The 22,512-nt window shown below is 39.5% G+C and overlaps 1 protein-coding gene across 2 annotated transcripts in view; it reads left to right on the plus strand.

Moving 5' to 3' along the window:
- The window catches only part of GLP1R (glucagon like peptide 1 receptor), a 58,274-nt gene that overhangs the window by 19,132 nt on the left and 16,630 nt on the right, over positions 1-22,512 (plus strand). Inside the window, exons 3-6 of one of the 2 annotated variants that reach the window (XM_026846065.1) lie at positions 6,461-6,570; positions 9,183-9,289; positions 12,752-12,905; positions 14,258-14,417. In XM_026846065.1, coding sequence (XP_026701866.1) covers positions 6,461-6,570; positions 9,183-9,289; positions 12,752-12,905; positions 14,258-14,417 — 531 coding nt within the window. The remainder of the gene's footprint in view (positions 1-6,460; positions 6,571-9,182; positions 9,290-12,751; positions 12,906-14,257; positions 14,418-22,512) is intronic. The other variant, XM_026846067.1, reaches the window with a different exon arrangement.

The raw sequence follows: 22,512 nt of genomic DNA on the forward strand, positions 1-22,512 counted from the left end.
ATTTGATTGTGAGATACCTAGTAGAGGGGGTTCTTCTCTGCAGAATCATTGACTCATTAACTGTGGGAGTTTGTGTTGTGTGAGGCAAGATATTGCAGAGCTGACAAAAGATTATCTCTGCACTAGGGAAATTGAATGCCCATGCAGAACAAATTTTGTGGCTGCATAATTTTCTTTGTTGTAAAAATTTGGCTTTACTATGTGACTAGAATATGGTCTTTATTTTTGGGATCATCTGTGTACACATATGAGATAATAGCACTTAGTGTTCATTGGGGAGCTGAACCAGTGTTTTTTGAATTGACTATGCAGATAAGAAAATACTTGGTATAGACTTGATTCAGTATGCTTAAATATGACTTGACATCTCACAGTGGTAAGGATGAATACTTTCCCATTAAATGATCTCCATCTATTCTGTATTCTAAATAAAACAATGGATTCTGTTGGAAAAAATGTATGACTATGTAGAAACAGTGTCATTGGGTAGAACTAAAACCCACATAAGTAGCTTTATCTTAACACTTCTTAATTCTTGAATGTTTAGTTTTGTTGTGTTAATTTAATTCCAAGATGAATATTCTTAAATAAGAATTTATATGCAGGCAATTTCCCTTGGGTGATGCCAAACAGCATCATCTCCATATGCAGAGTCTCTGACTTTGTGCTTTTGATAGTGTAGCACTGGATTCAGGCACTGAGGATTCCAGGGCATGCAGGGTGGGCTTGTACAGCCTGGGGCATGGCTGTTACTCACTTAATTGGATCTCCCCTTGCACCATGTGAGGGTATCTGTTAGGTTTGTGTAGGCTCACATCCATCTCTTGGTGTGGATGCATGACACCTTTTTCTCTTGCCACTCTTCTTCTTTGCAATAATTTTTTTTTTTTTATCAGAAGAGCCTGGAGGAATTCTTGGATCTTTCAGTCTAGGAGCTAGTGATGAGGAAAATTCACAATAGGGATGTTTGGATCTGTTTCCCCACCTCTCACCCAAACCATAGAATACAACTGAAAATTATTCTATTCCTGCTGTAAGAATTTGAAGTGACCACCAACCTTTCTGCCTTTGAGGCAAAATGCAAGGTTAGCTGTTTTTAAATTTTTCTTTTATCATCACTAAAGCAAGAGTTGAGTAATACGCTATGAAGGAGGAGGAATAGTGGTAAGGGATACTAAATAAAGTACTCGTAGTTAAACTGCCACTTGAGGTAATATAATTTCAGATGATGTGGCAGTGAGCCCAGCATAAATGCGCATTTTGATAAATGTGATTCTTGGACAGTAGCACCAGGCTGGATCTGCTCCTGCTCCCCAGAGGCTTTGTGATCAGGCTGCTCCCTGGTGTCCTATTTCCAGCTGCACACTCATGGGCAAGTCCTGGATTTAGGTTGTCCTTGCTGTTAGCAGAACCAGGATTGGGACTGAGTGACACTTATGCAGCAGCTTTTACAGCCAAGAGTGGCTCCTTTCAGGAGAGCAGTGCCCAGGTCACACCAAATGATAGCTGAATAGAGCTGCTGATGGGAGTGCAACCTCTTAAATTCTGATCAATTGTTATCCCCATCAAAAAGCAAGTTTCTCATTTCAGGGACAAACCAGACTGTTTTGAAGACTGTTGTGATGCTCTCAAACTACAGAGTCCCTGTTTATGGAGAAAATTGTTACCTTTTCTGAAACATTTCCTCTGCTGGAAATAGAGACTAGGTATTAACAGAGAGAGAGGTCTATAATACTTGACACACAGCAAGCAGAAAAAAAAAAATGTGGTCTCTCTTTTTCTTATTCTCTCATCTCTTTGCCTCAATAGAATTGATTGGATAGGACATGCTGTAATTTGTTTTTACGATAAATAATGTTCCAATTTTTCCTCGGGGACAGTTGGGTGAGTAATCTCACACCGACCTTGACACTCTGATGTTGTAAAATGCAGATCGAGTTGGTTGTTTTAAGCAGAGAAATAATCTAATTTGGTTTTATTTCTAGTTGTAGGGGGCTAAGAAGGAAATGTTTGTGAACCTCCTGCCCATGTGATAACGTATTCTCTCCATATATATAAGCAGTTAGCTAGTTGTAATATTTGGTTGATTTACAGGCTCATCAGAGAACTAGACAGATGTTATTAACTTCAATGCTAACTCTTGGACTCTCTGTCTCTTATCAGTTTGAAGAGACTGAGTTTTGGGCATCAATCCATGTTTTAACATGTAACTCTAATGAGGTGTGATTGACACTGTTCAAATAAACTGGCATCATTAAGCCGCTGTTCCAAAGATTGCGTAACTTTGAACACATTTTGCTTAGATTCCATATGTGCTGGATGTAGATTTATTTATTTCTTTTGTTTGCAGAGAATGATAGCCAATTCCAGAATGTAATAATCAGTGTGATTTGAAACATTGACTATCTGGTAACAAAAAGCATTACAAGAAAAATGTATTGTAGGATAGCAAGGAGGCGGCAACTGCTCAAGCTTACAAAAAAGATTGCTCATCATGCTGGCCTGTTAGAACTGAAGCTGATTGTTGTATGTTTGGTATTTGCACTGCATTAAAGGTAAGAGGGCCTGAGCAGAATTCAGGCATGGACAAATGTGAATCACCTCTGACTAAACCACCTGCAAGCAAGAAGCTGAAATTGCTCAGCAGTTGAGGGGGAAGCTGTGTACCTGCCCGCCTTCTGTGGCACACAGGCAACCTCCAAGCATGTCATTGTTAGCTTGCCTCTGTATGTATAAATAACTGAATTTTTTCAGCAATGGGTTCACATGAAAGCTGAAGGAAATGGGATTCCTGGTGAGCTTTGGATCAGGCCCACAGCAAAGAGAGAATGTGTATGAATACTATCCTGTTATCCATTTGTAGAGGTTGAAGATCTCCTAAGCCATGACCAGCTGTGCAGAGAGGGAGTTATAGAAGTTCCATGTGAAAAAATTGTTTTAAGAACATTTGCAGGTAGCGTTAATGCAAGCCACATGCTTTCCTGTGAGGGGTAAGAATGATAAGATACTTGCAGTGCTTGAAACAAGACGTCCCTGATTAATAGCCAGGGTATCCCTTTGAAATTAGTTGGAATTGCTTTCATTAAGCAAAGATGAGAATTTATCTTGTATATGAAACAGAAAAGATCTAAAGTCTCCACTTCAAGTTTTTATCAGTTATTTTGGAGACACACCAGAGGAGAGTTTCTGGCGTTGACTCTTCTCTGTCCCTCTCTTCAGCGAAGCAAAGAGCATTCAAGTTAAGGTAACATCTCTTCTGAGCTGTCAGTCATTAACAGCCTTTTTCATGTGTTTGGACAGTAGCAGGTGGCTGCCTGTGATGGAGCCTGTTGCCCAGAGTTTGAGTAGACAGTCTTGTTTGCCTTGTGCTTCTAGCAAACAGAGAAACCAGGAGTGGCCACAGGACGATGCGGTTCAGGAGGGCTCTGCTCCAGAGGCGCATCCTGCAGCAGTTGTGCTGTGTGAAGGCCAGGGCTCATGGGACTGCGGCTCTGAGCCTCCTTTTCTGGGGGGCTTCTGTGCCCGATCACACAGCATGCAAGGATGTCTGCCCTCCTGGGCTGAGTTTGCCTCACAGGTCCTGCATGGTGCGGTGTTGGGTATGTCCAGCCACAGGGAATGAAGGGTCACGTGTGTGGTGTGTATCTATCACTGAACCCTTCACGGCTCCTGCAGTAAACCTCTGCTGATGTAGTGTGGGTTCTGTCGTGTTTGACACATAACTGAAAATAATCTATTGCCACAGCAATGAGACTTGCTTTGACATTCCTGAGTAACTGGCTGCTTGCAGTACACAGCCCTGTGCTCTCTTCATGTTGTGGTTTGTGCAGTTTCTCAACAATTTCATGAACCATCTCTCCATGTGTCAACCAGAATCTCAACACTGCATTGAGGTCTAAATTTTCTTTTTTTTTAACTTTTTCTGTCTCATAAGTGTTTTGACTAACAAATAATTCCATACACCAGATATATACACTCTCAGATGCTCATACACAGTCTCATCTATTTGGATTTTTGGTTTGATTAATTCTTTTGCTTTTTAAAGGTCTTCCTGGATACAGGCAGCTCAGTTGGTCTTTAGCTGCCTCTGGGCCCTGCACAGACCACCACTGTTTCAGTGAGCAGTGAGACTACGACAGCCTGACACAGCTGGCTTGTGGCTAACCAGAAGTCCGTAAGAGCCATCAGTCCAGTTTGAATGTTTGTGACTCCTAGATGTGGCAGGAACACTCCTTTCCAGTGTAATAGGGTTACATTTGGTTTTCTTCGTATCTAAATTAATTGCCTGGTCTTCTGTCTGCTGGCAAATTTCATGTTTCGTTTACTGTAAACTCTTCTATTCTCCAATATAAGCCAGGTTTCAGCATACAATAGATTTTCCTCATTATTTCAAAAGAAGTGTTATCAATAAAAAGAAAATTAAAATGTGTCACAATGATTTGGAGAGAAAATAAATACACTGAAGCTAAGCTTTCATCCCAATTAGACCTTGACAGTAAGAAATAATGGGGGGAAGAATTCACAAAGAGTTTCAGAGAATGTGAAATTCTCCTTCAGCAAGTTTTTCTTTTTTAGGAATATAGTGGAATGTCTTTTTGTGGGGGATTGTGTCTCTTTATAATTTTGTCTTGTAATACTTGTTGGTTACAACTCATGTAGTGGCAGTCAGACTGAATTTCTGGGTCCTGTAATCCTCTGGACTTTCACCCCATGGATTTCACCTTCATTGGCTTCATAATATATATTACTGATTCCTAGAGCTTCCTTTGCATACATGTTTTGAATGGTTTAGTTCAATCTGATGTCCATTAATCTTGATGGGGCAAAAAATAATGCGTTCCTCCTTGCTGCCCTGCATCAGGTGTGAGACCCTTAACCTTGTAGCAACATCCCAAATGAAGGCAGTGTTGGCACTGGCAGTAGATGAGAGCAGGTGACAATGTTCATAGTAGTTAATGCCTGTGAATGTATAATGCTGGATGTGCTGACTTAATCTCTCCTTCTATTTTTGTGTAAACATATGCAAACAGATATTCTTAATAGTAAGGAAAAACCTCCACCAGGCATAACTTAATTTTTATATCATCTTTATATTATCTCTTACTGGTACATTCAGTATACCAATTACAAAAGCAAACAGACTATGCCTACCAAAATCATTATAAGTTACCATTTAGCATACTCATTAGAAATGGCTTATTAGAATATGAATGTCTATATTATCTTTTAAAACATCATTCTTCACTTAGAGTACCTACTACTAATCTACTGCTGACAATTGCCAAACAAATTATCACTTGTCAACTAATATGCAAATAGCCTACTGGGTTGTTATAATTTCAAATAAGTTTTAATGTTTTCCCATTGAACAGAAATGCCAAGTTCTACCAAATTTTAGTTTGCAGTAATGAGGGAGCTGATAACAGGATGAGGTTGCAGTAGGCAAGACTGGGTTTGAGCAAAAGCTGTAACTGAAATGTGTTTTGATAATCATGTAGAACTGAATCTTCCTAATGGCCCTGTATACCTCAAAATGTTCTAAGTGTTTATTTCCGAACATTGCCTTGGTAAAGAATAACCTCTGTTGAGGGATTGACTCAGCACTGCATAACACGGAATAGGTCAGTTTGCTGGGTCAGAAATGTGATTGGTAAGAAACTTCATTTGCAAAGCAGCCGACACTGCTACTCTAGCTATGCTCAGATACAGGGGCACCTTCAAGTTGCTTATGTACGGCTGTGAAAGTTGTTCGACTTCCTTGATACTCCAGACACCAGAGAGGGTTTCTTTGGTACACCATGGTTGAGTGCTCCTCCCCTTTTGTACTTTTATTTTGATGCTTCAGTCTGATGTAATTTTATTACGAGCTGTTTCATTGTATCTGCTTTTACAAGATCAAGCTGCTAACTGCTTCAGAAAGGTGTTTTATTTACTGCTGGTTTTGTTATTCAAACGTGTAGACAGAAGGAATGAAATGAGTACATGGGTAGTTAGGCAAAGGTTCACAGCTTCAGTTTGTAGCACAGATTTTTGTATAAGCATTTACATTTTGTGTTTGTGTTAGAATACTTGTTCTGAGGTTTCTCTGTCTTTGGGTCTGCATGATCTCAGAAAAGCAGAAAGCACATTTACTCTTGGTGCACTTTCTTTTCCCTGTGAATTATGTACCTGAGGCTTATCATTTCCAAAATTTGTGTGTCTTAAAATTAGTGAGCTGGAATTTATGCATGTTATAAAATCCACACAAAAATGGCAGTAACTATTTCAGACTGATGTTACCAAACGGTTAGCAGTTGTCCTGGAGCATGTGTCGTCTGATGCTTTTGCTATAGCCGTGTCCTCCCAAGCCTCTTCCTGGCCCTGAGGGGAGGATGCACCCAGCCTCAGACAACTCTGCACACCTTGCCCTGCTAGCAGGCTCTCCTCCTGCTAACGCCATGGCTCGTTTTGCTTCTGGCAGTGCTGCATGGGCAGGTGTACCGGTTTTGCACCTCAGAGGGGACGTGGCTGCTGAAGGAGAATTCGACGCTGCCCTGGAGGAACCTGTCTGAGTGTGAGGCCTCTGACCAGGTAAGAGTTTTCGTCTCTTGCTGCTGCTGTTTAGGACAAAACAGAAGAGAGGAAAAATGTAGTTCAGTGATGCCCACGTGCTTTTGTCCTGTTGAAGTAATTACCGACTCATTCTGGGTGCCTCACTTCAGTGAGCCTAATGGTAAGGGGATGTCAGGCCTCCCCCCTTCAACAAAGGGATCATAGAGGGTAGAGTAGAGTAGGTTTAAATGTGCATGAGAGAGCCAAGAGAAGTGAACCTAGTCCCAGCTGCAGTGCAGCGCAGGGGGCTCAACTGCAGCCCACCTGAACTAGAGGAGTGACCTAATTTTATTCCTTTGCCTTTTCTTCCACTAGCACATGGTTACAATAAACTGACCATTTGTTCTCTCTGTCTTATTAGCAGCTATTAAGGTGATTAAGATGAACTGAACTGAAGGATATTTGCTTTCACCTTTGGGTAGGGGGCAGTCCCTGCTTTTTGTTTGTTTGGGTTTTTTTTTGTCTTTTTATCTTAATTTGCTGTGGGCGATGGAATTAGGCTTGTCAGTGTTATTTTCTTGCCCTAGTGTTTTATACTCTGCAGGGAGCTGTGACACCTGGCACCAACTGAAGGAGAACGTAGGGATTTCCAGGGGATTTTTGTCAGCTGTTGGCGTCAGCTAGCACACTGTGTGCGTTCCCATGACACGTGATACCGTTAACTGCTGTGAGCCTCCAAGGGTGATGCTTTTCCTCACATAAATTGAGTGCACTCTCTCTGTCCCAAGGTACTGGGAAGTAGTACATAACCATAACAGTTCAGGTATATGAAATTCCAAAGTGCTGTGGGATCTGTGTCCTCTGGAGTTCCCATTGTTCAGTACCTTGTTCTTCAGAAGGAGTAAATGGCAGCAGACTAGAAGGAGATGGGAAAAGAGATAGTTTCTAGTTCTCCAAATATGTTAAATTTAACTTTTTTCTTTAAGTTGCAGCCTTATTCCTTGTCACTTCCATGTTCTGGGGTATCTCAGCAGAGCATGTTATCTTAATGCAAAGTGTAAGCCTGGTTGTCTGTTGTTTTTTTTTCCCTGTTTGCCATTATGATTTCTTCCAGAGTTGTGTTGGAATATGCCAAGGAGAGAGATACCTAGTGGTAACACTTCATCATTTGGCACCTGCCTCCAAATTGCCATGAACTGATCTGGATTCTGAAACCCTGTGTTCATGGTGTCACTCCTTGAAATGTGAACAGCCATGTTTGATTTTCCAGCTAATGTATATAGAGCCCCCTAAAAACCTACTTTGTTTTATGTATCTTGTACTTGAGAACAAGAGCTTTTTTTTTGATATGTTTGCTGTGTATATTATGTTACAACTGTCACTAAAACAAAATCCAAACAGCTTCTGAGTGAGTCCTTATAACAGTGTTCACTTTAAGTGTGCGATGTGGTTTTGATCTGTGTAGATGTTTTAAATTGTCAAATCTCAATAGTTTGCCTGAACTTTGATACCGAAAAGATAATTCTTTTCGTAAGGCAGCTCTCATCATTCCCTTTAAAACATTAGCCTAGCAAATCCTTGAGGAACAGCCTGTATGTTCATCTTAAATCCTCCTGGCTGTGCAAAGTACATCTGAATAGCTGTACTTACTTCTGAAGTACAATGAATATATTCCTTTGTTCAGCACAGGTCTCAGGAGTCAATTGCAGAATTAGCATCTTGAAGGGAAGTAAAATGCCTGAGTCTATTTAGATGAAGATACGTGCTTAGAAATGAACCAGAATAAGAGAATATGAGTGCGCCTCAGAGGCTGAGCCATAAGTCTGTTCAGACCTGCGTGTAGCTTTTCAAATGTTTCTCTTCTCCCTAAAGATTTTTGGCCAGCATTTTCAAGCAAGGGTCTTGGTGGTCATGTCTTCAACAGTGAATCTGAAGAGAGCCACAGCCCAGGACTGTCAGGGTAGTGCAAGCATCCCAGCTGCTCTGGCCTGCATCAAGTTCTCCCTCCCAGGCAGTGCTGTAACACCTAGGTCATGCGATGGTGGTGAGCTGTGGTTCGTTACCAGGAGGTTGCATAGTTGAGGCAGAAGAAAGACTATTTGGGGGCAGAAAATACTTTGGTTGTATGAATGCAAGGCATGCTTTGCCTCTGAGTCAGCAAATGGGACTGGGCTTCTTTTATTTCTAAGTATATATGTAGCCGGAGGACACCCTCGTTACACAGTAAGGAGACTTGCTTTAAATATTCAAGTCTGAAAACATCAGCTTTGCCATTTTTACTGCAGGGTTGAGTTGTGTCTGTGTTTCCTGCCATCTGTTTAAGACTTGCTTGTGTGGTAATTCATGCCTCTCCAACTTTATTATGAAATAATGTCACATTATCTATTTTCTAGCCTGGCTGCAAAACCTAACTGTTTGAGTGAACACCTGGGAGCAGCTGGGGAATTAAGATTAAACTTTTATTTCTTTAGAGCATATGGAAGGTGGAAGACTGATTTGATACATGCATTTAAACTTGACAGTAGGAGAATGACTTCTGGTTATCTTTAAGAAAAGTTAGAAAGCAGCTGGGAGAAAAGAACTGAAGCCCACAAGCTCTGTCTTTTCCCCCCTCCTTTTTTTTTTTTTTTTTTTTTTTTTTTTTTTTTCAGGATGCACCAGAAGAACAGCTCCTGAATTTGTCCATCATATACACCATTGGATATGCTCTTTCCTTCTCTGCCCTTGTAATAGCAACTGCCATTCTTCTTGGATTCAGGTAACTGGGCAAAGCTCTGAAGAAAGTGGAGAAAAGGTGTTATGTTTTTCTATATGATAGTATCAGACTTTGACAGAAAAATTTGATTATGGTTTTTTCTCTTCTTCCTTTACCTCATTATTTATTATGTCACTTCTGTGTTCCTACAATCATTTTGTCTCAAAATGCAAGAAAAATTCCTAATTTTTTTGTAGTGTTAACTGTATGAATGTGTGGAACATGTTTTTTATCACTTGTAATATTTTGTTGTGATATTTTTATTTCAATGACATTTCCACAGAAAGACATGGAAAAAGAGAGGGATTCCAGCTTTCTCTCATGGTGTTGCCTTGCAGATGAGATACTAGTCTGGGGTGTGAGAGGACTTTTAGGACAGAAGTTTTCAACTTGTCTTGCTTGGAATTACAGAGAGCATAAAGCTCAGTCTGGTCTATTTCCTAACCCTCACTTGCTGGGTGTATTTCAATGCAGAAATGGATTTTGGACACAATTGCTCTTTTTGGAGAGCTTTCAGAAATTCTTATTTCTTTTGCATTTTTATTAGGTAGAGAACCTAATTTTGAAACTTGAAAAGTTTCTGTGAAATAAATTGGTGGCACCTGGACAGATTAGCATATTGGGTTCATCGAGGTATGCACCAACAAATTGCATGGAGTGCATCAAAATTAAGAGACTACTGGTTGCACATGCCAGTGATACACTGTGTAGATTTGGTTAAAGATACAAAGGGGAAAAAAACAAAACAAAACAAAACAAACAATTTTGGACTCCAACAGAGATATATATCTTCTTTTTTTTTTTTTTTTTTTTGTCTGTAAATCCAAGAGGTGTCTTGAGTCTAGCCAGACTTTTGTGTGGTCTTGTGGTCTGGGAATGCTGAGGACAGAAAGCTGATCTATAGAAATGACAAAGATGTGACCCTGCTCTGTTGTGGGAAGTCCCTCTGCCATGAAGTCCTATCCCTGCTCCTGTGTGTAGCCAGATCCTATCATCCCTCTTAAGTGCCGATAAGGCTGCCTCCTAAAAAAGTATAGTTTTCCGTCTCCTGGTATCCTTAAACTTTCTTCCCTGATAAAAGAATTATCATTGCCAGTTAATAATCATTTGATCTGGTGCCAACACTCCCTGTTAGCAAGGCAATCGCTCTCCCTTCCTTCCTCCTAAGAGTTTGTACCCCTTATGTATTTAAAAAGATCAGTCATGCCTTTTAGTTTCAATTTCCAAAACTGAAATGACACAAGTATTTTAGGATCGTACCACACCTTCTAGCATTGTGTTATCCCTCTTCCTTCAAATGGAGAAGCATAGGCTAGCAATCTCAAAGAAGATTTAAAATGGCTACAGAAATGCAGAGACTTACTTTACCCCCTGTGAATGCCACGTGATAATTATGATTTGTACGTGTTGTACCTGTGCAACTTTGGGATTCGTCTGACAAAACACCAGATGGTCTTGAAGTCTCCAAGTGTCTCCCAGGATAAGTACGGTCTCCTTGTTTCACCCATCAATGACACTTTTTCAGTAACATTAGCAGCCCAAATGTAAAGGTCACAAAGTGCAACTATATACCTTTCAAAGGAGGGAAGGAAGGAAGGATGCACGTATTTTTTTGTCAGGGAACAAAAGAGCAAGTTTGTCACTGAGGACTGGTAGGAGAGAGGGTAATTTTATGCCCTGACTTTTAGCAAAGAGATTCTTTAGCATTTTTTCTGCTAACTGTGAAGCAGGGATTGGAGAAGTGTACATGAGTGTGTGCTTCTGATTTTGAAAATGTGAGTTCAGAGATGTTAAAGGAACTGAGAGCCTTGTTGAAACTGTGCTGCCAATCCATTTAGTGCTTTCCTGTCTAAATTCTCTGTTTAGGAACAGCTTGATCCTGGATCTCATTAAATACATGAGAACTACCCCTTTGTGGACTGCAGTTGCTGGATTCTGGAACCTTCACTTGTGACCTCTCCCCAGAAGCTGTGCAACCTCAACAAATGGGGGTCAAAATCTAACTCAGTGGCACCAAAATGCTGATGTTCTCCACTTCTGTAATAGGAAGGCTTTTTAGAGTTCTTAGACTATAGAATAACCTTTATTTTTGTTTTTAACAATGATATAACAGAGGAAACAATATATCTCTAGTGTCCAATTTTGTATCCTCTGAAAGAAATGGAAGAAAAGTCTGTAACTTCAGTGACGGAAGCTGAAATAGGCCCATAACTTCACGACTGAAACAATTTGAATAACTTGCCTTGCCTGTGGCAGAAATACTCAGTAACTGCTTGCAACCTATTTTCTTCAATTGGCTAATTTACATAATTTTTTCAATCAGGATTAAATGTGTAGCAGTTCTGAAGGGTATCAACAAATAAACTTTGAGTTAAAGGAAAATAAATATTAATCATAGGTAAGTTTTGAAATAACCTGTGACTTAGAAGTGATGCAAAAAATTCTATTTGACCTGTGAAAAAAAGTTTTCCTTCCTCTTCAGCACAAAACCAATAACTTTCAGACCAAGTCTATTTTTCTCCCCAAATTTATAGAGCAGTAAAAATCGACATTTAAAGCATGTTACCTGAAACTCCTGCTAGAATAATTGCTCTTTATCATATGTTACCTGTATCTTTTAGCATCAAAAAATAATCATACCCAGTGTAACTTCTCTGAAGTGAAGTGTGCACCCTTGCAGTGCTGGAAGAAAAAATATTTGTGGATAAGGCTGGTAAAACATTGACAACACTCTGCAGTTGAATACCATTTACATGACTGCAGTTTCTTTTTGCTATCCCTTAACATGCTCTTTTTTTTTTACAAGTAGCAATTTTATAGTCTTTATAGCTGGCTGCTGAAATTCAAGAGGATTTTTTTCTTTGTTTTGTTGTTTTCAATTCTGAATGCAGAGGTGAAAATGCTGTTCCTTTTAGTTCTACAGATAGTGTTTACAATTCCCCCGGGAGGCAATCTGAATACAGATTTTCCTCTTGTTGTCAAGGCAGTAATTTACAGGTGGGTTTTTCATTGTTGGTTTGAGCACAGCCAGAACCTGTACTGCACACCAGTTCAGAGCCTTCCAAGGTAAACCTTTGCAGTGACACTGAGGTCAATTCAAAGAGATTAGATTCAGCATTATGTGAAACGACTTTTTTTTAGTCCTTTCAGATATATCTTCTGAAAATGACTTTATTTTTATACTTTTTTTCAAGTTCTAAAATATCTTTTTTCCTTATGCACTGATCTTCTTCTCCCAAACGTTCACACTTAGGGCTGAAGTTTTTAATGTCTTTTCCATAGTGATTTCTTCCCAAAGACAGTTTGAAATCCCTACAGCTATTCTCAAGTTATGGGATTTCCTTTGGTACCTCCTGATTTCCAACAGGGTTCATTTTTCCCTCCTTCAGGGAGTTTTTCTCCCTCAGTGTGATGTTGCAGCTTTTACATAGATAGTGAGTCATGACTGGTTCTTCCTTTTTACAGACATCTGCATTGCACGAGGAATTATATTCACCTGAACCTCTTCACCTCTTTTATCCTCCGGGCTATATCAGTCTTCATTAAAGACTCAGTGGTGAAGTGGATGTACAGCACAGCCACACAAGAGCACCAGTGGGAAGGACTTATCTCCTTCCAGGTAGGGGCAGACAGTGTGGTGATTCTCAGGATATTGGAGTCATCACTGTGGTGTGTCTGCATGACAGCAGGTAATTTTGTTTTATATGGCGAGGGTTATAGAAAATGCTGTTCTTCAGTCCACAGAGTTTCTCTGAAACTTGTAGCACAATGTATGTGGTTGTGGTTGTGCCACTCCAGGCTTGGAACAGGCAGGTAGTTGATGCTGTGGCATGTTTCTCTGCTTGTGGGAAGTTTGCCCCTACTAGACAGAGGAAACATGAAAAAGTGGATTTCATTATATGTGTACAAATGCCTATATCTTCTTCCCATGCTTGCAGGTTCATTTCTTCTAGCAGTGGCCAGCACCTTTTGTGATAGGACTGTCTGTCTTGTATAATGACCAAATTATTTGGTCATTCTTGGAGATCTTTATAATCTGTTGATACAGGAAAAAAGGGGAGTATCTGATTAAAATGCAAATTTGAAAGCACTTAGAATGCTTTGAAGGAACAGGCTAATTAAATACTCCAAAGGGAAAGGATATACAGCTCTCTTGTGAATATGATAAAAGCTGCCTTTCCTCCTTCACATTTGGAATACAAAATGTACTTGAATCTTCAAATAAAGGAATTTTCATTATTTGTATAGCTCTTGTGATTCTAGAACATGGGTACAGTGTTTGTTGCTGCAGTGTGGGGTTGGAGTCATAAAGGGCATGTGTTCTGATTCATGCTTAGTACCCATCCTTTTCTGACACTTTGCCTAAGGCTTAAGCACTAATACCACGTAGTTAATCTCATATGATGGTTGATTTCTTCTCATCTGCAATGTATCAATTGGCAGAAAATAACATTGTGATACATATCTTAAATGGTTTGGAAATGTACACATTGGATTGTCAGTCATTTCCTCCTTCCAAAAAAACCCTAGGCTTTGTGCTTTCACACATGATTTATCCAATAGTGGTTTCATCACCTTTGAAAAATAGTCAACATTACAGCATCTACTATTTGCTCTTTATTAAAGAAATGCTCAGCTACAGAATAGAATAACTGGAGAAGTAAAAAGATTCACTGACTGCAAGTGACCCAGTACCTTTCACTTGCTGCTCTTTTTGTCTTTGTGCTTTTCAAATTATAAGCCATTGCTTATTGAGAACATGTAATTTTTATTTTTTTTTTTAAAGGAGTCATGTTGTTGAAAGCATCTGTTTGCTGTGTATAGCACCTATTACTTGCTTCTGTCCCTTCAGTACTGAAATGTGATTAATTTAGCAAGTGTTGTTTTAAGGAGCAAGAGTAGGAGAAGAAACAGTCTTTTGGGTTAATATCACTTTATTCTCAGCCCCTCTTGTGCTTTTTTTCATCACAGGAGTCACTCAGCTGCCGCTTGGTCTTTGTGATGATGCAGTATTGTGTGGCTGCAAATTACTACTGGTTGCTAGTGGAAGGCATGTACCTGTACACGCTGCTGGTACTTTCAGTCTTTTCTGAGCAGAGGATTTTTCGGCTATATCTCTTCATTGGTTGGGGTAAGTTGATGTCTCCATATGTCTGTCTATGGCTGCATGCACTGGCAGATGGTATAATAAGAAAAAATACTGCGTGTCTATCATAGTGCTGCCAAGTTCAAGTCCTGCACTCTCCATTCCCTTTTTGTTCCCAATCCCTTACCTTGTTTGAGCTGGAGGGTGCTGGGCCACCACAGCTCCCACATCCTTGTGACATAGAGGCTGTGGGTTTGTAACGCAGGGGCTGTGCAACACCACAGAAACTCCCCAGACCAGTGGCAGGCACACGGTACTTTTACTGCAAGACATTGGCTTCCAAATACAAAATATGTATGGGTGATTCCAGGTGAGTGTGGACTTTCTTGGACTGCCCTGTTTCATCTCCTAAAAGACTCCCATAGCATTCAAAGATGTGTTAACTACTTGTGGTGCAAAGTAGGAATGATACCTTGTATCTGGTTGAGGATATCAGTAGAGAAATGGTGGCAGCATGAGTTAGGAGAATGCGAAGGGGCTGATGAACAAGGGCTTGCTAGCAGGGGTTTGTCAGGTTGGTTATGTGGGCAGAGCAGGTCAAGTAATGACTGTCAGGCAAAAGAGTGGTCAGGGTGCATGTGCCATGGGCCTGTGTGTGCTTGAGATTAAGGACTGTGATGCCTTGAAATCAGTTGGTTGAAATGGAGTCACCTTCTGTAGAAATGCTTTTCTCCCTCTCCCCTTTTGGTGGAAATCAGACAACTTTGGGCAAGCTGAAAGTAAATCCAAGTAAATACTGCAAGTGCTTTCATAGATGCTAGTTAGAACATTTAAATTGCTTTGACTGTCCTTCTTTGTGGATTTACCAACTGAATATTCCAGCAAATTAGTTCACTGGTAAAATGTGTATAAATGACTTAACATTCTTTGGTCTTTGGTAAGACCATTCCTTACCCAATTCTACTGAACAGTGATATATGAGGAGCAAATCTTTGTGGCATATTGATAGAAATAAATAAATGCAAATAATAACAGTTTCCTGCTGAAGAGTTTTAGTTACAAAACAATAATGGAAGATACAGAACTTTTTATAGTACATGCCGCAGAAGCAACAGCATCTTGTATAACACTTGAACTACATATGTTTTAATCATGTTTTATGAATAGCCATACTCTCAATTAAAAAAAAACAAACAAAAAAAAGGCAAAGGGAGCTATTCTGAATATTCTGAAGCACTGATTGAGGTCATGAGAGGAAATGGAAAAGAAATTAGAGCATAATTCTATCTTGCCAGGGTATTGTGGTGTTTTATAAGTAAGGAATAGTATGGTTTTGATCTAAAGCATTTCTAGTTAGAGTTTCTCTTGAAAAAGGAGAAGGCATAAACAGAAGACGTTATTTTGGTTTTGTTCTTCCTTTACGGTGGAAGTTTTGCTACTGTATACTGAATTTCTGGATGAGTTTGTGGAAATGAGTGGCAATGCCAGAACTTGGCACGTGGATGAAACCCATATATCCAACTTCCTAGAAAACCTCTGCCTGTGCCATTCAACCCTCATCTGTACCATTTCTTGCACATGCAGCCATGGCTGCATGTGCAAACCTTGCCAATGATTTTCTATCTTCAAATGCAGAATCATCTACTATTTCAGTGCTCCCAGATAAGCTATGCCAGATAACAGTTTTGTCTAACAAGTGGAAAGTTATGAAGATTTTCTCCACTATTTCTTTTTTGCTTCTTCACTGGTGATTCTATTTTTGGGGTGCTCAGGTCTCTTGCCAGGTGCCTTTCTGCTCTATGCAATGCTCAGAAGATTTTTTTTTTTTTTTTTTTTTTTGTGTAATGCCGAAGCGTCAGAGGAACAGTAGACTCCTGTCTGAGCTGAGAGAGTCCTGCTCTTTGAACTAGTTTATCAACTGTAAAAATAAAGCTGGATCAAAAAACCCAAACTTATTTGGCTGTCAGAGCTGATCTGATACCCTGACCTTTTGTTCTATTAATTAATTGTCCTCTTACAGGATATTTTTTTTAACTTGTTCGTTACTCATCATTTGATCTATATTTATGTTTTAAAATTTGTACATGTATTGTTCACAAACTTATGGGTGTTAGTCATGATGTTATTTTATCTAATTATAACTGAACTTTGTGATCACTCATAGATCATATGGTATTGTTTTCGCTGTCTGAATAGCTTCTGCAGTCCCACATGTGATCACATGTGTTTTCTACTTGTACTTCTCTCAAATGTACATATGAATAAAACTGTATTCTTGTCGAGGTTTTTTTGTCCACCTTAGTGTTTGCACATACTCTCAGTTATATTTGCCTTGTTGTACTTCTTAGGAGGAACAATGGGTCTCAGAACAAACAAGAAACTAGAGCAGATTTCCTCTGGTAATCCTAAGCAAAACTGTAATGTAAGGGTGAGCTTTCAAATAGGTAGAAATCTCCCAGTACCTATTTCTCTCCAAGCTTTTAGACTGCTATATTAAATAATGCTATATAGTCATAACAGGGGAGAAAGCCCGCATAATTGTGTAAATAAAAAAATACTCCCATTTTATGTCTAACATAAGTTCATCTCAATTCAAAATACAGAAAGGGAAACCTGCTCTTCAAATAGAAGCATGTAAAAGATACCGTTGTCAGTGTTTGCCTAGGATCAGTTAGCAGTCAGTGAGGGGCGTAAAGGTGAATGAATAAGTATTTCCCAAGTATGCTATATGATAATTTCAGGTCAGTTCTTAATGTTATTAGATGGTAGTCCATTTAGTATCAGTTCAAATTAGTAAATATTCTTTGCTGTTGAAGTCTTTTATAAGGGAAAAGATCTGTTTATCTCATGCTTTTGTACTTTGCAAAAGCTAGAAAAGTCGACACCATTTATACTGATAGGGTTCTGTAAACCTTCCTAATCACTTGTGAGGTAACTCTGTTCCTGTAATGGCCACTTCCTTGCTGAGATTTCATGCCATACTAGGCTTTGAGATGGCAGTCTTAAATTTTTTCCTATTTAATTTAATGTGGAAAATGTCTTGCTTATGTATTCTTTTTATTTGTAAAAGCAGACTTCCATGCATTTGTCTCAATCCTGAGATCCACATATCTTACTGCAAAAACAATGCTTTATGCCATTTTCAAAGCTGGGGGGGTGGGGAAGCAGAAACACTAACAGCATCAACAAACAAAGTTCTTAATCAGCTAGTGGCAGAGCCTGGAGGTCAGCACAGCAGCAGCTAAAGAGGATCTTGATTCAGATATTCATTATCGCCTGCAGAAAAAAAAAACAAAAAAAACAAAAAAAACCCAAAACAAAACAAAACAAAACAAAAAAAAAACCCACACAAAAAAACAACTGTTGCTATACATTGCCAGTACCTGGTGCTTCCTTCCTCTGACATATGAGAAATCCTTGACCGTGGATCTCACCTTCTAGAGAAAGCAAAACATTTGCAGAAAAAAAGGGGAATGAAAACAAAGTAACTACAGAGATCAAGATGATTCCAAGAAACAAAACAAAAAAAATGATGTTCAGACCGTGCTTAATCACGGTGTCCAGGACACCAACTCAGTGTTCATCGTATCTGAGCCCAAGTGAAGAGACACTGAGCTTGACATTGACTTCAAGCAGCTGTGTCAGTGCTGTACAAAGTAGTCTCCAGAGAAGAGCAGTTTATACTGTCATGCTGCTGTATGCATCTTTCAGCAGCCCTTAGTAGAAAAAGGACCTGTTCACATTCAGAAGCAGGGAGGAATGGAAAAACATCAGCAGCAACGTCCCACAGTGACTGTGTGTGACATTCAGGCGAGAAGATTGACAAGAGGTAATTTTCAGAACGAAAGGCTAAGAAGAAAATGTTAATAAAAAGCTAAACAATCTCTGAGCTTCTATGGCAATTTTACACCCAGCTGCACTTGCAGCAGGGAAACCGCCATAAAAAATAAATAATCCCTTTCCTTCCAAACTTGCTCTAAGGAAGAATACTTTGAGGGAATGAAGCTGTTAATGGCAGGGAGCCTGGCTAGGGTGTCAAAATATACGTCCTGATTTCAAGGAAGATGTGACTAGAGCAAAGCGAGTAAGAAATCTTTCTTCTCAAGTCCAGTATGAACTCGGTGTAGCAACAGGACGCATTCATTGCACTGAACAGTTCTTGTCTGTTTTCAAATGAAAACTGTGTTTCAGACAATGGTGTGAAAATAGATTTTGTGTCCAGACTGATCTTGGTAGGAAGTGCATCTGTGAGGAGTTTCTCTTCATTCTCTTCACTCTTTGTCTTCTAGATTAAACTCTTTCATGTTTTTCCTTTCTTAGAAAGAAAAACATTTAATCTTCTCACATCTTCAGTGCTCTTGCTCTTTCTACATCTGGTCATATGTATTTATCACTTCTTTCAGTTCCCCATCACATACCTCTCGCATTCATACTTCAAGCAGTTGATCAAGTCAGACCATCCTGGATGATTTCTGAGAAGGAGGATTGGAGTTCTGGTGGCAGTAGTGTCCTTCTGGTTTGTGTGTCTGATTGTCTCAGAGGTTGAACCTCTCACCACGTGGAAACTAGCAATGTCAGGTTACATCTGAAATATGACCTTATACACAAACTGATCGGTCCTAAAATGCTGTATTCAGAATATGTCCTTATTGAAGGGTGCCCTTGGCAGGATGGCAGTGCTCTGGTCCTACAGAGACAAGTTTACTTCAGGAAGAATCTCTAATCAGCACGTAAGAATGAGGGGAGCCTCTCTTGCCCCTCACACATCTTTCTTCCCTGAAATTTCGTTTACGTAAGATGTGGTACAATGCAAAGCTAGAACTACCGCGTGTCTCTAAAAAGGAAAACTTGCTTGCACATCGAGGTAAGGGAAAGAAGACGGCGTGGAATAGCACCATCTGGTGACACCTTTCATGGACTCCAGAACAAGCCTGAGCTTTTCTGTTCTGGTCCCAAAATATCTCAGACCCATTAAATGAAGAGACTGATTTGTACATGCTGTTATCAGGACGTGGTAACTGCCATTAGCAGCTCCACAAATTGTTCTTTTCTCTGGCCATTAGGGACAGTGGGGCAGTGTGAAAATGTCAACCAAACAGTGGCTCCTGTGCAGAACTTCTCAGTTTTCTTCTCTTATCTACCCATCCTATTATCATTCTGGATAATGCCTGGTTTTCCAGCCTTTTTTTTCCTTACTATGCAGACACCTGGCCAGGTGTAGAATATGTAAGCTAGAGTGAAAATAAGTGGGTTATGCTCTTTATTTATGGAGTGGGGTGTTAAGCTAGTTGATTTGGCAGTTCTGTTACGTTCTCATCATCTATAATATATATTATTGTTGCAGCCTATAATTCAGATGCCCTATCTGCTATCATTTGAAGTTGAACTTTATTAGCTAGCTGTCAGCATGCTTATTTCCTAGTACACTTGACAGATTCCCTCATCACTGTCTAGTGTTCAAAGATTTTTGTTCGGTTATCAGCCTGCAAGGATTAACATGGCAGAGGCTATTATGAGCAGGCTGTTGCAGTTTCTGCCATCTTCAGCAGTGATGCAGTACAGAAGGAGATATTACCATTTCAGAGACCTTTCTGTGGTCAGTTAATCTGAGAAAAGATCAATCTCAGAGATTTCTGTATGACAAAGAGCAAAACCAGAATAAGTTCAGCCTATATCTTAAATTAAGTGCATCCTATAAATGGGTGCAAGTTTTTTCTCAGATATCGTATATAATATAATATAATATAATATAATATAATATAATATAATATAATATAATATAATATAATATAATATAATATAATATAATGTTAATATAATGTTAATATAATGTTAATATAATGTTAATATAATGTTAATATAATATTAATGTAATATAATATTCTCTGAATAGCAGCGGCAAGACAAAGAGGTATAGGACAGAAACTTACATGCCTCAACAGAGCTCCATGTTGGGAGACCAGAACTGGAATACAATGCTGATTCTGTTCATGAGTTTGTTCAAGGAAATTATACAGTTTGCTTTCACTGCCTACTCAAGCCAGCCAGATTTCTTTTATGGAGTGAAGTAACCAGAATAACACTTGGCATTTGTGCCATTTAATGCAGGTTAACTAGGTATCAAGATTGTAAATTAACCTATGGAGAATGTCAGTGATTCTTGCAAGCTATAGTTGTTGCAGAGATGCTGCAGACTTGCTCTTTTGCTATTGTGAATGACTTCTACAGGCTTGAGGTGGATTAGGAAATGTTCTTGGGGCAGTCTCCACTTTAGATCTTGACTAGGGCTTTGCAAAACTGGATACATTCCCATGTCCTGAGAGTGTCCCAGACAGTTCTCAGATCCACCTATTTCTTAGGAGACGACCTTCCAAATTTGGTAGATGTCAGATGGTATCCCTGTAGAATTTGCACTGATATTCAAAGCTTACCTGTATGTATTGCACTGTTAAGTTTTGGTGTCTCAGATTAAAATGTGAAAATAATGTGACTCATGGTGTTGCAATACCAAGGCACCAAGGGTCTGTATCACAAGTGGGAGTGGGCAGAGAATGTTGAACAAGTCACCTTGTACATACTGCCTATTCATTTGTGTAATACTTGTATAGCAGGATGCTGATGCAGTTCAATACCAGCCTCTCCCTAGCTAGGCTCTTCTGAAATGTAATATTAATAACAGATTCTCAATTCAAATTTAATGTGATTAAATATGGAGAGATTTCTGATGTATCCAGAAGATGGAGATATCCACAAATCGTTATTGTTACCACTCAATGTATTGGTTCCCTCCACTGACATACAGCCTTAGTGTTTGTGTCTTATCCTGTAAGTTTTCATATTAAGATGTCTCAATTCTCAGCAAAGTCAAGAAAGAAATAATTCAAACTATAATTAGTTTCTGTGAATCAAATGCTCATTTGTGTTTGGAAGTGATTTGCAATAAGCCTGTTCTTAATCTCTTGTGCCACTATAAAAGCAGCACAGAGTTCTCAGTAACTTTGCTCCCAAAATGTTGTGTACTCTCAGTATTAGGTACATCTGTGGAACATGTTCAAACACTTGCCCCAATAATCTCTACTCAATTCATTATCTTTGCTATTATTCTGATTAGTGGTATCTTTTTCTTGATACTCTTTATTCTCTCTTTTTTTTAACTGATTAAGCAGAATAATTTGTCTTTCATGTCTGTAGTATTTAGCTGTTCTGATAGTAAAGAAAGAACACAGTAGAGGAAGAGACAAGGGTTTTACTGATAATACTCACTACAGATACTGCTTGTAGATTTTCAGACTGCAAGGGATCACTGATTTCCCTGTGTCTTCTGCTTTTAGGAACTGTGTATTTGCCCTGCGCAGTGCTTACTGCTGCACATTGATGTTCTTATGATCCCTTACTATATTGGTTCTTAAAAATTCAGTAACAAAGCCCTTCCTATATAATGTACATACATGTACTGTCCAAGGAGATACACAGAGCAATTAGACCATCTTGATCCATTCTTAGGCAGAAATTCCTCATCCTGCTTGTTATGTCTCAAGCTGCTCTCCTTCATTGTGGGCTTTTTTGGCATTCTCTGTACTTAATATTGGTTGGTAGATGCATTTTAAAATTATTTTTAAGACCTAGGCTTTTCATAAATGAAAGAAATAAATTTGAGAGCCTTTGACATTGTAAAGGAAGTAATGACTACCAGCTTACTTGGCTTTTCTCTCTTCCCCTTACACCCCAGATAAACTGACCAACTGTAGCACATGCACTGTTGGGCAAGCATAGGACAAAGCCTTTTCTCAAGACCAGATGCATCTGCTGTCTTTGATGCAGCCATTCAGGTCCATGTCAGTACTGGAGCCCGAACTTGGGGCTTCTCTGCAGGGCAGACCTGAGTGCAGTTGCTACCTGTCATGTACCCACACTCCCCTCTGCCATCAGGGGTATGTGAGCTCAGTGTGCTCCAGCCCTGATGCTGATACACAGCCTGAGCTTGGTGCTGCCTCAGTATAGCATAGCTGACCCACAGGCAGAAATGTGGATGCAAAGGTTTGAGTCAGAGCACATTGTGCTCCTCTCTAGCATGAATATAGAGGCTAGCAGAGCTTCCAGAAATTTCATTCCCTTGGCCCCTCCATGAAACTTCCAATGG

The sequence above is a fragment of the Athene cunicularia genome (assembly GCF_003259725.1).
Source record: "Athene cunicularia isolate RWA chromosome 3 unlocalized genomic scaffold, athCun1 chr3_part1, whole genome shotgun sequence".
Taxonomy (NCBI): domain Eukaryota; kingdom Metazoa; phylum Chordata; class Aves; order Strigiformes; family Strigidae; genus Athene; species Athene cunicularia.